Source organism: Microcebus murinus, chromosome 22 (genome assembly GCF_040939455.1).
Source record: "Microcebus murinus isolate Inina chromosome 22, M.murinus_Inina_mat1.0, whole genome shotgun sequence".
Taxonomy (NCBI): Eukaryota; Metazoa; Chordata; class Mammalia; order Primates; family Cheirogaleidae; genus Microcebus; species Microcebus murinus.
Window position 1 is genome coordinate 14,206,704 of NC_134125.1, and position 14,485 is coordinate 14,221,188.

Consider the following 14,485-nt stretch of genomic DNA (forward strand, 5'->3'; position numbering starts at 1 on the left):
TCTATTGGCTGATGCAGTCACGCGCCCGACGAAGCCGAACTTATCTAGGCAGCCATTGGATACTATCTCTGTCACTCCAGCCAACGGGAAGCCGCCTTTGAGTAAGGTAGTCAGGAAGCACTGCCTTGCGTTGGAGGCGCTTTCTCAGAGCTGCTGCCCTCTGCTGGGTTGGAGCTGCCTTTGTGTTGGCGGCAAGGTTTGCGGATTCGGAGTCCGGTGCCACCTGGCCACCTCAGCGAACTAAACAGTGTGACGTGGAACTGAGAAATAATTGCACATGCTGAGAAACAGAATGGTCTCTTGTCTTCCCTAGTTTGTTTTTTCCTGCTACCAAAACAGAGGAATCTTTTAAAACCTAACTAGACTCATTTCTTTATCTGCTCAAAACTCTTTTTTTGTTTTTTGAGACAAGAGTCTCACTCTGTTGCCCAGGCTAGAGTGAGTGCCGTGGCATCAGCCTAGCTCACAGCAACCTCAAACTCCTGGGCTCAAGCAATCCTCCTGCCTCAGCCTCCTGAGTAGCTGGGACTACAGGCAGGTGCCACCATGCCCGGCTAATTTTTTCTATATATATTAGTTGGCCAATTAATTTCTTTCTATTTATAGTAAAGATGAGGTCTTGCTCAGGCTGGTTTCAAACTCCTGACCCAAGCAATCCTCCCGCCTCAGCCTCCCAGAGCTAGGATTACAAGCGTGAGCCACCTCGCCCCACCTTGCTCAAAACTCTTAAAAGCCTTCCCGTTTCCTTCAGAGTTAAAAGCCTAAAATGGTGGCTCAGCCTGTAATCTTAAAACGCTGGGAGGTCAGGTCGTAGTGGAGAAGATCCCTTGAAGTCAGGAGCTCCAGACCAGCTTGAGCAAGAGCGAGACCCCATCTCTACTAAAAAATAGAAAAACTTAGCCGGGTGTGGAGGCATGTACCTGTAGTCCCAGCTACTCGGGAGCCTGGGGCAGGAGGATGGCTTAAGCCCAGAAATTTGAGGTTGTAGTCAGCTATGATGATGCCACTGCACTGTAGCCAGGATAACAGAATAAAACTCTTTTTTGAAAAAAAGAAAAGAAAAAGCCTAAAGTGTAAAACTGCCTACAAGGCCCTATCTGATCCGCTTCCCACCTCCACTGTGATAATCTTATCTCCTATTTTCCCACTGACTTGTCGTCTTCCAGCCAGATGATGCTCTGCTGCTTTTGCATTGACTATTCCTCTTCCTGGAAGGCTCCTAGCGGCCTAGCCAATATCCACAGAGGAACTCACCTCCATCAAGTCTTGGCACAAATATCACCTACTCAATGGGGTCTACCCTGAATTCCCTGTTTCGAATTACAAAAAAAACCCACTCCTACTCCCCCATGCTCTATTCTATATTTTCAGTAGCATTTATACCTTCTAACACACTATGTAATTTGTTTATTACATTATTGCCTGTTTTTCCCTGCAGGAATGCAAGATCCACAAGGGAGAGATTTTTGTCTTGTGCCTGGCACATAGTTGACATATGATAAATATTTGTTGAATGAATGAATGAATGAACACAGGACTTGCCATCAGATGACCTGTATCTGTAACCTTGTTCTGCCACTTGCTTGTTGTGTTATTTTAGGACGTGATTTCACCTTGTTGACCCTCTATTTCCCTTTCCTTGTCTGCAAAATGAGGATAATAACAGCACCCACATTCTAGAGTTGTTATGAGGATTAAATGTGTTAAGACTTAGCAGAGTTCCTGGACTATAGGAGGAAAATATTAGCTTCTTCTATTACACATTCACTTAACATTTATTTGAATAATTATGCTAAATCAATAAATACCTTTTTAATGAAAGATTTTATGGCAGGTGAGGTGTTTCTCTCTCTCTCCACCCTATTCACTTGACCCAAGTTAGAAATTTTCAGCAAGTTTATCTGAACCATATGTGACCAACAGATGGTTGGCTGTATGTAGTCCCAAGTTCTGTTTCTCTAGACTTTTCCCTGACAAGGCTGGTCTAAGATTGGAGCTCTAATATTCCTGTCCTGTGTCTAATTTTGTTGTAGTGTCTCTTTGGACAGTTACTCATGAAGCCATCTTTTCAAGGCACTGTTAGCAAGATCTATTTCCAAACCTGACTAAATATCTAAATCACCCTAGGAGCTTTGTAAAAATATGCATTTTTAGGTCCTACTCTAGGTCTGCTGGATTGGAATCTAAAGGAGTGAGACCTATGAGTCTGTATTTTGTTTTAAAGCCTCCTAGTGCCTCTAGGAGGATCAGCCTGGCTTGAGAACTGATGGAATCAGTTACTGCTAAGGTTACTTTTTCGTTTTCTTTTTTTTATAGACAGGGTCTCACTCTGCCACCCAGGCTGGAGTGCAGTGGCATCATCCTAGCTCACAGCGACCTCAAACTCCTGGGCTCAAGTGATCCTCCTGCCCCAGGTTCCCAAGTAGCTGGGACTATAGGTCCACGCCCCCACGCCTGGCTGATTTTTCTATTGTCTCACTCTTGCTCAGGCTGGTCTCAAACTCCTGAGCTCAAGGAATATTCCCACCTCAGCCTCCTAGAGTGCTAGGATTACAGGTGTGAGCCACCACGCCCAACCCTAAGATCACTTTTTTTTTTTTTTTTTTTTTTGAGACAGAGTCTCGCTTTGTTGCCTAGGCTAGAGTGAGTGCCATGGCGTCAGCCTAGCTCACAGCAACCTCAAACTCCTGGGCTCAAGCGATCCTTCTGTCTCAGCCTCCCAAGTAGCTGGGACTACAGGCATGAGCCACCATGCCTGGCTAATTTTTTTATATATATTAGTTGGCCAATTAATTTCTTTCTATTTATAGTAGAGACGGGGTCTCGCTCTTGCTCAGGCTGGTTTCGAACTCCCGACCTCGAGCAATCCACCCGCCTCAGCCTCCCAGAGAGCTAGGATTACAGGCGTGAGCCACCGCACCCGGCTAAGATCACTTTTTAATGACACTACACCCTTAGCATTGTGCTGGGTATGTTGGTGCCCATTACTGATGTTACTCTGCAACAATCCTCTGAGGAGACACAGTGCTGTATTAGTGTTCCCATTTTATTGATGAGAAAACTCACAGAAAGTTTAAATAACTTACTCAAGTCTCTTAGACAGTAAATGATGGTTTCAGAATTGAAATCCAGGAGCACGTTCAAAGCCCATGGGCCTCGCTGTGCTATACAGCCCCTTCCAATCCTTGACTCTGTCTCCCTCTAAATGCACTTTTCCAAGTATATACATACTCACATGGTGCATTTCCAAGGACATCCTGGCTCTGATGATATAAATATCACCTCTAATTGTGGCACATCAATATAATGGAATACCATAAAGCCATTAAAAATGATGCAGATCTATATTTATCGACATGGAAAAATATCCACAAAGCAAAGTGAAAAAGCAAATCACAATGAAGTGTACCATACCTATTCCTATAAATAAAATGAATCCAAGATGGGCTGGAGGAATAAACGAGGTCAATCTATCTGGGTGAGGGCTGAAGGTAATTTGCACTTCTGAGCCCACGGTGGCATGGTCAGGCTTCAGACTAGAATTCAACATGTTGCTGTTGGCAAACAACAGTGAAACTGGGAAGACACAGCTCAAGGTGGGACACTGCTGTCTAGAAGCTCTGTGGGCTTAGGACAGGAGCTCTGGATGTCAGGGAGCAAAGAGGAAGCATGCAAACATGGCCATGGCCACGAGGAGGCAGTAGAGACATCCACTTTCAGCTACACCCAAGGCGTGTATCTGTGGGGGCAAGGTGGAGTCCGCTCAATGCAGGAAGGCAGGCAGAGGCAAGCCCTGGGTTCACATCATGCCTCTGCTCTCACTCAGAGTACTGACTTGTGCATGTGGGGTCTCCTTTTGGAACCTCTGTCCCTGTTTGTAAATGAGTGGAAGACTGCCCTCAGGGAATCCGCAGCGAAGCACCTAGGGCAGGGCCTGCCCCACACAGAGCCCAGCCTTCCCTTACCCACTGCCCAGCCCACCACGTGGGCGCTAGGTGGGACCTGCACCCACAGGTACCATGGATGCTATCTGCAGGGATTCTGACCTCAAATCAGGGAGCATGAATGATTTACCCTCAATCTGGTGATCCTTCTGAGTCTGGGGAGGGTTTGATCTCTAATGGGACCACCAAGAAATGGCACTGGCACAGGTGAAAATAATGGCAAACTTTATTGGCATAAATCACAGGAATTGAAATGGGCAAAGCCAGAAGTTTACAGAGGGAAAAAAATAATAAAAATCAAATTATCAAATAACCATTGACCCAGACAGTGGACCCCAGAAACCCCAGTCCCTCTTGGGGAGGGGCCGGGGGCGGGTCGCTGTAAACAGAGCAATAAGGCCTGTGGTGGAAGTGGAGACATCAGAGCTCTGGAGGGGCCAGGCGGACCTCCCCAGACCCCAGTCCCAAAGGAGGGACCCTCTTCGGAGATCCCAGCGCTCTCAGCCTCTGCTAGGAGGCCAATGTGGTCATCTGGATCCTCCTCCTGTTAGGCCCCTATGGTGTCCCTTTCCCTAGACCAGGAACTTCAGGCCTGGCTGCTCCTGTTTCATTCTTGGGACAGAGAGCTCTGGGGGCTTCCCGTTGCTCCAGCAGGGTCCCATCACCTGCTCAAAATCCTATCAGGGCCCCTCACAGCCACCTGGGGCCTTCTCTCCAGACCTCCTGAGTGCTGATCCCACCTGAACAAGGGAAAGAACCTGTACCCAGCCTCCCGGGAGGACAGATGTGTGATATGCCCAGTGGAATCAACCAGACCAAAGAGCCTTCCACAGTCCTTGTGGTCTCAATCTGACACCAGCTTTCCTGAGAAGGCAGAAGAGAGAGCCCCAGAGAAGCTGCGAGGAGGCTGAGCATGTTCAGTGGGTTCTCCCTCTCGCCAAGCAGTCCACAAGGGAGCAGAGGCCCCTGATGGCTTACTCAGACAGGAAGCAGCCCCCAAAGTGTACTTCCCCTTCTCTCCCAGGAGCAGAACAGATGAGGTTCAGAATGAATTCTAGGCCCAGGAAGGCAAAGACACCCTTAGACCAGGTTCAGTCAAGAGCTTGCTGGCCTGGGCAATACGGAAGGGGTTTCAAAAATACAGCAGTTTAGAAAACAGTCCTGGTGAGCTGTGAAGTGGAAGGAGGGGAGTCACGGAGCTGCTCCCCGTTCACCTGCTTGTGCTAAGAAAAAAAAACAAAATACAAATTGCTTCCCCACCCCAAGCCCTCAGTACAAAGCAAACTCTATACCAAGGCCGCCGTCACTGACAGGCCTGGTGGCGGTAGACAAGGAGGAAGAGTACAAAAGTGAACATCTTTAAAATCTCTTCAAAATCATTTTGTATAGAGAAGTAAAAGCAACTCAGGCGATATGAATTCAAACCTCAGTGTAGAAATCAGTGTCCAGGCACGAGTGAAACCCCCACCTCATGCCAGCCCCGAGACAGAGGAAGTGACTAGAAAACCTTATTGCTGGACAGGCCTTTCTCAGTAGAACCCGAGCAGGTATAAAAGGGGCGGTTGTGGTGAGGGCTCGGGGGGACAGTCGCCCAGGCCTGGGGAGGCTGGAACTGCAGAAGGAGCACAGCAACCCTTTGGTGGCCCCTTGGACTCTTCCACCCTTGGATGCATGGGTAGATTTATGCTGGCATTGTCTGGAGGGAGCCAGGTGTCCCCCAGCACTCTCAGAACAGGGACAGTTAGGTTGGGGGACAAATAAGGATAAAGAGAGACCCCATTTGGGCCTGCCTGCTCTTCCCCCCTGCCCCGGCTCCACTGCTGAAATGATGGGTAAGAGGTGGCTCCAGTGTGGGTGCTGGCCCAGCCAGGCCAGTTCACAGGGACACACGTGGGATAGGGTGGGGCCCTCCTGCCCTCCCCCCTCCACGCTCCGGGGAGGATGAAGAGTGGGCAGCCCGGGGAGAGCTGCAGGGGGAGGGAGGAGGCCCAGAGGCAGGGGTGAAGATGAGCAGGCGGGACCCCTCACGGCCTCTTCCCCCGCTGCACCAGCTGAGGACGAGGGTTCCAGTTTCAGTCGGGTTTGCCCCTTCACCCCCGGGCGAGGTCTCTGGGTCACAGTAGCAGTCGGGACACTGGCTGGGGACGGGGGGCCGAGGAAGGGCGTGGGGCGCCTAGCAGAAGAGCTTGAGGAAGCAGTTCTGACAGTAAGGCTTGTCGTTCTGCTCCTTGAAGGTGCCCTTGTTGAGCTGCTTGAGGCAGAAGGCACAGACAAAGTGCTCCGGGTGGAACTTCTTGGCCATGGCGGTGATGCAGCGGCCCGTGATGGGCTTCTGGCAGCCGGAGCACAGCGAGCCACGCCGCTCGTGGTAGTGCACCTCACAGTAGGGCTGCCCATCGTGCTCGAAGAAGCTGCCGTTGACGAATGGCGTGAAGCACTCCTGCGGGGCACAAAAAGGAGGGGGCTCAGGGTTCTGTCCCTTTTGGCTGGGGCAGCACCCAGTGTGACGGGCCTGAGACAGCATGGTTGGCACACTCCTGATGACTTGCTAGACATTTCTGACATGGCAGGTGCTGTGCTAAATGCTATTCAGTTCTCCCAGGGGAGGCGACTGGGGCAGACAAATTAAGCAACTTGCCCAAGGTCACACAGTTGCCAACCTGCATAGCCTGGATTCATAGGTAAGTCTGACTCCTGGACATTTAACCAGGCTGTCACTGTGTTCCCAGAAACACTAGTGCTGGAAAAAAGGGTCTGTGATCAAACCCTGCATCCTAGATTCTTGTTTGGAGATTCAGGTATACATTTAGGTATAAAAGGCCCTGAGGGCCGGGCGCAGTGGCTCACGCCTGTAATCCCAGCACTCTGGGAGGCCGAGGCGGACGGATCACTCAAGGTCAGGAGTTTGAAACCAGCCTGAGCAAGAGCAAGACCCCATCTCTACTAAAAATAGAAAGAAATTAATTGGCCAACTAAAAATATATAGAAAAAATTAGCTGGGCATGGTGGTGCATGCCTATAGTTCCAGCTACTCGGGAGGCTGAGACAGGAGGATCACTTGAGCCCAGGAATTTGAGGTTGCTGTGAGCTAGGCAGACGCCACAGCACTCTAGCCCGGGCAACAGTGAGACTCTGTCTCAAAGAAAAAAAAAGGCTCTGAGAAGTCTTGCACCGAACAGTGTTTTTCCCAAACTTATTTGGACAGGGGGCGCTTGCTGAATCTCTAATAACATCTGTGGGACCCCATGGCCCACCAGAATGCGGTTTGAAAATCGCTGGCCATTTCTGTTGAGTCTGCTATATATTTGCATTGTCTCATGTAATTCTCACATACTCCAATTCTGAATATGACCGTCTCAGGGCCACTGCACAGGACTCCGGGACGAGTCTACCTTGCTTCTGGTCTGTCCCAGCCTCAGCACAAGCCCTGGCCCAGGACCTATCAGACTTAAGGAAGTATATCCCACTGCCTGATCAACCCATTAATTACCCCAAACGAGGCCTCAAAGTTGGATCCAGAGAGCAGAAGAAAGCAAGCCCCCTCCCCACTGCCTGCTCCCAGCCCCCTCCAGATGTGCCGTGGCAGGGGCCGGGGCTGGGGTGCGGGGGGACTCCTTACCCGGCACACAAAGCACTCGGGGTGCCAAAGCGTGTTGAGGGCCGAGATGTAGTTCTCCAGGATGGCCCGGGCACAGCCGCCACACTTGGGTGCGAACATGTCAAAGTAATCCTTGCGGCAGTAGGCCTTGCCGTCCTTCTCGTGGAACCCTGAGGAGTGGGGGTTTGGGGGGCCAGAGTTCAGGCTCCCAGAAGTAGAGTCGCCCTGACTCCTACATCAATGGTCTCCCACCTCCAGCCTCCCCAGGCCTCCCAGGAGGTGAGTCAGTCTGCCTGCACGTACCTTCGGGACCGAAGAAGGCTCCACACTGGGCACAGAAGAAGTGCTCAGGGTGCCACGTCCGGTCAAGAGCCGTCACCACTTTCTGTGAAAGTAAAATACGGCGATAAAAGCCAAGCTGCTGCCCCATTGGACAGATCCCACCACTGAGGCTCACAGGCAAGGAAAGAGCAAAACACTACAAGGCCAGGGTTTCTCCTAAGTGGGCTGGGTTTGAATCCCGGCCCAAGTGTTTCCTGGCTGTGTAAGCCTCAGGATGTGCCACGACCTCACCGCCCACACCCTCAGAGGGCTCCTGTGGAGACGAGCCGAGCCGGCGTGGCGCAGTGCCCGGACTGATGCACCGGCCGCCCCTCCCCACAGCACGCGGCAGGGACTCACATCCAGGATGGGGCCGTTGCAGTAGTAGCAGCGCGGGGAGAAGAGGTTGTGATAGTCCTTTTCACAGTAGGGCTGTCCATCCCGCTCGAAGAAGTTCCGGGATCCGATCTCCTCCTGGCAGTGCGTGCAGACGAAGTGCTCCGGGTGCCACGTCTTCCCCATGGCAGTCACGACCTGAGGAGGAAGACGGACTGTGGTGCAGGGCCGAGGCCAGGCATGGAACACCCCCACACCCCACCGCTGAGGAGCACAGGTCCCTGTGCCCGCCGGCCACCACCTCCCCCCATCACCTGTCCGGCGATGGGCTTCTTGCAGGCCCCGCAGACCCCTTTGGCGACCGTGGCGACGCCCAGCTTGTTCAGGTCGGACTGCAAGCTCCCCAGCATGCTGTCTAGCTGGCTCCCGGGCTTTGGGGGCTCCCCAGGTGGTGAGCTGCTCCCTGTCTTCCCCTGGGCCATGAACTGTGGAGACAGGGAGCGGGGGCTGGTCAGGACTTCCAGTGCTTGGGTTTTGGGGTCTCACAGCATCATGGCATGGGGGGCAGGGGACAGTTTTCTCCCTCCTGGACAGATGGGCTGATTGAGGCAAGAAGTGCGACCTCCTCTAGGGGCCAGAAGAGCCCTAAACGTGGGAGTGGCACCAACAGGACCTTATGGTGGTCAGAGGAGCCCCAAGAGGGTCAAGAGGAAGGGCCCTGGCACCCTGCTGGCACGAGCAAGCCGAGGGAAGACAGGACGTGCAGCAGCTCAGCCCCCAGCCCTGGGCACTGACCCCTCCCTCGTCCTGCCCTCCGGGACCACTCTGCCCGCCATCCGCCCGGCACAGCTCCCCTTCCGCTCTCTGTTCCAGGCCCTGGATCGTAGATGGGGGAGGAGATAGGGATAAGAAATACTTTTTTAAGAGTGAAGGAAGAAAGGATAAGAGACTTGTCACCGGACCATTTCACAAAAGGGAATTTAGGATGGGATAAGAAGATTCCCACCCCCCCACTGGTAGCACTAACATCAGGAGGAAAAAATCTAGAGAAAAACAGCCGAGAGAGAAAGGCCCAGGGAGAGATGCAGCGGGAGAGGGACAGAGAGGGGAGCCGCCCACAGGCACAGCACACGGGAAGGGGAGGTGACCATGCTCGGAGCGCAGGGAGGCCTTGGCAGGTGCTGGGCCTTGGAGGAGCCGGGTTGCAGGTGTCCCTCGGGAATGGGGTATCCCTGGGGTGGAAGCCTGGGGCCATACTGGGGGTGGCTGGGGAAGGGCAGGCAGACGGGGGACCCCGCAGCTGACACGGACAGGGGTGGGACCTGGGTGTCAGGTTCAGAGGTCTAAGCGAGGACTGTGGTTGCCGTGCAGGGGCTTGTGGATGCAGGGACAGAGTGTGTCTGTGTGTGTATACATGCACACACACACACGTGCGTGCAGGGGAGGGGGGGGCAGCTCAGGTAGGACAGGGACAGGAAGGGCCGGGGCTGGGGCCCCTGGGAGGCCTGCCTGCACTGGGGGGAGGAGCGGGTCCTCGTCGGTCTGGCAGCCCACGGACCTCATGGTGTGGGGTGCAGGAGTGGGAGGGGCAGGGCCCCGCGCTGCCTCGTCACAGGGCTCTTCCCCCACACTCGGGACCCCAGGAGAACCACGGGCACAAGCTGAGGGCCCCGGGGGCGAGGGGGCGGGCAGGCTGGGCAGGGGAGAAGAGCTGCTGGCCGAGGCGTCTTTGCGATGCTGGAGTGAAGGGACAGAAGGAGGAGAAGCCAGGACAGAGATGGTTCTTCTCAGGGGAATGGGAGAGCCAGGAGGGAAGACAACCTGGGAGGAAGAAAGGAGGGAAAGAGATGAGGAAGACTGAAGAAACCACCAGCTCAGCCGGCGGGGGTGGGAGGACACCCCAGGCTCCCCCACAAGAGTGAGGTTAGCCTTACAAAGCCACAGGGCGCAAGAATCACCCCACCACCCCCAAACCTCCCCCCTGGCCAGCGCTGAGGCCAGGGGAGACCCTGGACCCCTGCCGTCTGGCCCTGGCCCGGCCCCCGGCATCTCCTGGCCACCTTCTCTATAAGCTGCCCCCCGGCCTGCTTCCTGCATGGCTGCACAGTGATGACGACGCCCTCGGTCAGCCAGTCCTGGGCACAGGTCCCTGCCGCCACCTCCTCCTCTGCCTCCAGCTGGATGCCCAGCCGACCCTGCAGCTCTGCGATGAGCCGCTCCTGGGACGGGGTCCTGCTCAGGGTGGCGGGGTCCAGCCGGCGGCGAGGGGAGGGCTCCCGGGACCTGGGGTGTGCACAGCCCGGCTCCTGGCTCCTGATCTCGGAGCGGATCTGGGGGGAGGGGAGGGGAGGCTGTCACAGACCCACTCTGGGCTTGGGCATGACGCCGCTCAGTCCACACTCAGGTGCCCCAGGGGAGGGGAGCAGAACAAAAGCACCCAGAAGAGCCAAGGTGAGGTGGGTGGAGGCAAGGGGGCAGGCAGACTGGCCAGGAGACCTCTGACCCGGCCAGCATTCACCTCCAAATCAGCCTCTGACCCCAGGCAAGGCACTTAACGTCCATGGGCCTCAGCCTCTCTGTCCTTAAAATGCAGTCACAGTATTTTCTTGGCTTATCTCACAGGGTCATTGCAAGAATTATTTGAGAGGATGTAAGTGGACACTCTTGACAGGGCATAAAGACTTTTCTTTCTTTCTTTTGATTTATAATTTTAGAGTCTTTCCTTCCAGTAAATCTTTTAACTAGTTTTTCTTTTGGTTTATATTACACTATTCTATATTATACTTGGTTGTAGTGTTTCAGGGGTTTTTGTGATTATTTTTGTTTTTGGAAAGGGCATAAAGTTTTAATCAAGCAGGAAGTAAATAATAATACCAGTACCGTCAGCCACGGTTTACGTGGGGACCACGGGCAGCGTTCTAAACACGTTCCACGAATTATTTAGTTCTCTGGACATCCCTGGTGGAAATGGGCTATTATTATCCCATTTTAAAGATGAGAGGACTGAGGCTGATGGAGCGAGTTGCCCAAGGTCACAGAGGTAGCAAGTGTCGGAGGTGTGGTTTGCATCTAGGTCTATCTGGTTTCAAAGTCCGTGCTTTTAACCATTTCCCGAACATCAGAACGTCAAGGGCAGCTCGTCTTTAAGGGAAAAGCCTTAACCAAGCAGGAGGTGGGTTATCACTACGAGAAAGGCTGGGGCCCAGGGAGCTCTGCTGGCCCCACAGAGCCTGTCGCCAAATGCTGGCCGTCAGGTCGCAGGCCATGGCATCTCAGTGTTCTCTGCCCAACCAGACATGCGCGGGGTGGGAGGCTGCATGCATCAGCGAGGGCTGGCCCACACTCAGCCCCGCCAAGGGCCATGCCTAGCAGCCATGCGAGCGGGCGCCTGCCTGGCCGGAGGTGGAAATCCTCTCTGTGGCGTTGGGTGTGCCCGTGACCATGGCATGGGGAGGCTCCGGCCGTTCTTTCCTGGCCTTGGTAGCAGCTTCAGTGGTGCCCTCTGGGCTCCCTGGGGTCTCAGGTCCCTGGGTTGACCTGGTCAGGCTTCCCCTATTAGACATCTCTCCACCCAAGTGCTTCATGTTAACTGGAACAGGGCTGCTGCTTCCCAGCCTCCCTGCCTCTGGCCTTGCCCTCTCCTTCCACTGGCCACGTTCCTCCGTGACACTCCAGGTATCTGGCAAGATGGCCTGACGGTCCACAGCCACGACCACTGGCTCAGTGACTTCTCGGAAGCTGCAAGCAGCTCCACACGGAGTGTCAGGCCTGAACGCCTCCAAAGGCCATGGCTGCTCCCATGTGGCAGTCACGGCCTCCTCTGGGCACAAAGGATTGGCTGGTGGCCCTTGGGGATCTCCAGGCTCCTGAGGACTTGTGCTCCCAGCGCAGGGTAGAGTGTGGCAGGGAGGCGCCCCAGAGAGCTCACTTGTGAGGTTCAGCAGGTGCCTGCAATCGCGACCCTGGCTCTCTGCACCACGTGGCCCCAGAGAACCCTCCACAGAGGGAGACCCTGAATTGCAGGTGTCAGGCATCTCCCTAAGACCAGCCAAATCAAGCCAGCTGGGGGCCACAGGAGGTGGAAGGCCATGTCCCATCCGCTTGGTACAGGTGGCCTTCAGAGTGTGGCCTTGGCTTCGAGGGGAGGGCTTAGTGGTGGACAGCAGGAATACAGACGGCATGGGAGGAGGGGGAGGAGGAGAAGGAGAGAGTGAGTGGCGTGAGGACGCAGCAGAGCTGGGCAGCAGCCCCGGGGAGCCCAGGGCCACGGTGCAGGAGCTGGTCTGGAGGAGGAGAAAGACAAAGGCAGGGGAGAGGAGAGAGAGAGGAGAGGTGAGGAAGGCTGCTCCTTGCAAGGAAGGGGTGGGCTCGGCCTTAGGGCTCTCAGAGCCCTCATCCATACCGACTAAGGTGGCTTCAGAACTGACACATGGGACTGACCCGTGAAGAAGATCCAGACCCCAAAAAGGCTTTCCTGGGCTTCATGTGCTTGGCCCTCATCAAACCCAGGCCAGAAAGCAACCACTAAGCCAGGCGTGGGGGGCCGCCCGGAGCAGTATGAGGGAGAAAAGACTGAAGTGAGGTGGACAACGAAGAGACGGTGACCAGGCAGGTCAGCCTCAGGCACCTGCTCAGCCCTCGCAGATGCTGGCTCAACTCTCAGCGGAGTCCTTCCTGGGCAATCCCAGCTCTCCCACACCCCCAAGCCCTTGCTCTGGGGACACGGCCAGAACCAGTGCTGCTTCTTGCTGGGCCCCGGGACAAGGCTGTCTGAGAAAGCGACAGCCTGAGAGGCGCCAGGGCAGGGCTCCCTTAGGCCAACGCCTGAATTCAACTTCCGTACTTCTGACCGTCACTGTTCAGAAGGCGTGGAGCTGGAATTATGGCACACGAGGGTCACAGGCCTGGGCTCACCCCATACCCCAGCCGTGCTCCCATCCTTGAAACCTCAGCCGATGGGCGGCTCAGAGGTGCCATCGGGGCCAAGGGTGCACAGGCCACTCACTCCCCTCCTCGTATTCTGGGAGTCGTGCCCCCAGAGGTCTGCTGACCCACGTGGAAGTGTGAAGTCAGCAACTGCTGCAGAGTCCCGTCGCTATCAACCCCCATGGTGGCACCGCCGCCTCTAAACAAAACATCTCAGGCCTGGCAGGGCTGGGAGGCCCGGAAGGGGAGGGGAAGGGGCACCTCGTGCAGCACTGGCCCAGTGGTTTCCCAGATAGAGCCTGTGGGAACTCAGAGGCCCTGGAGGCAGAGAGAGAAGGATGGGAGGAGGGTGGTGAGGGACGCCCACGGACTCAGCGGCCAGAGGCGGAAAGAAAGAGGATGTGTTGAGGACAGTGGGCATGGGAGATGGGGCTCCAGGGCAAGTGACCTCTCAGACACGGGATCCCAAGTCCCACATGGCCCAGCACAGAACACCCTCCCCCACCAAGAGCAGCCATCACACAGGGCCCTTTGTCCCAGTGTCCCGGCCTCCTGATCTCCTCGCCCTGAGTGGCTGGGAGCGCCCAGGGAGGAAGGAATGTCCCAGATGAGTGTTTCTCTGTCTTTATCGGCTGCCGCGGCAGCTCAATCCCCACGCAGACGGGCCTGGCCCTCCCTCCCCCGTATCCTGGTATCCTGGCAAGGCCAGGGCATCGCGGGGTCCCTAGTCCAGGGGCAAGACACCCAAACACCGAGGGGCCCAGGTCCAGTGACTCGCACTGAGGTAAGGGAGCAGAAGAACGAGGGAGGGCGGCAGGGCAGGGAAGAAGGAGGGGTCACAGGGCACCTTAAAATCCGACAGTGAAGCCATCAGCTCGTCCAGCTCCCTGGTGGCAGAGGAGGCCGAGATGCGCGTCTGCTGCTGGCTGGAGACACGCTGAGGGCTGCCCATCTCGCCCTGGTTAACGGTGATGGCGGGGCTGCGGGGCAGGCACGGCTTCAGCGGGGAGCCCGGAGCCCGGCCCCAGGCATCCCAGGGGATCAGACCAACAGCTCAGCTCCGACACTGGGGTCCCACCCCCCCCACCCCCAGGGAAGCCCACTGGCTCCCAGTCTTTCCTGGGGACCCATCACTGGGAGGGGGGCTGTCAGCCAGGGGGGCGGCTCCCAGGTGAGCTGGCTGGGGAGAAGAGAGCACCTTTCCCAAGAAGACTCCTCCGGCCCCCCCAGCCCAGGTGAAAGCTCGCCTGCTAAACAAGCCCCTGTATGTTTCCTCCATAACACTGTACGTAGGTGTGAGATTATTACAATGACATGATAACACTAATAAGAGCTCATAATATTAAGCACTTGCCATGTG

At 55.4% G+C, this 14,485-nt stretch overlaps 1 protein-coding gene across 2 annotated transcripts in view; it reads right to left on the reverse strand.

Moving 5' to 3' along the window:
• Window positions 1–5,973: 5,973 nt before the first annotated feature.
• PXN (paxillin) overlaps window positions 5,974–14,485 on the reverse strand; it is a 45,122-nt gene continuing 36,610 nt past the window's right edge. The window contains exons 6-15 of one of the 2 annotated variants that reach the window (XM_075996615.1): window positions 13,973–14,105; window positions 11,592–12,482; window positions 10,260–10,529; window positions 9,710–10,020; window positions 8,995–9,082; window positions 8,514–8,684; window positions 8,224–8,397; window positions 7,846–7,927; window positions 7,564–7,712; window positions 5,974–6,384 (exon numbers count right to left, since the gene is read on the reverse strand). In XM_075996615.1, the coding sequence (XP_075852730.1) occupies window positions 6,118–6,384; window positions 7,564–7,712; window positions 7,846–7,927; window positions 8,224–8,397; window positions 8,514–8,684; window positions 8,995–9,082; window positions 9,710–10,020; window positions 10,260–10,529; window positions 11,592–12,482; window positions 13,973–14,105 (2,536 nt within the window). In that variant the 3' untranslated portion in view covers window positions 5,974–6,117. The remainder of the gene's footprint in view (window positions 6,385–7,563; window positions 7,713–7,845; window positions 7,928–8,223; window positions 8,398–8,513; window positions 8,685–8,994; window positions 9,083–9,709; window positions 10,021–10,259; window positions 10,530–11,591; window positions 12,483–13,972; window positions 14,106–14,485) is intronic. The other variant, XM_020282889.2, reaches the window with a different exon arrangement.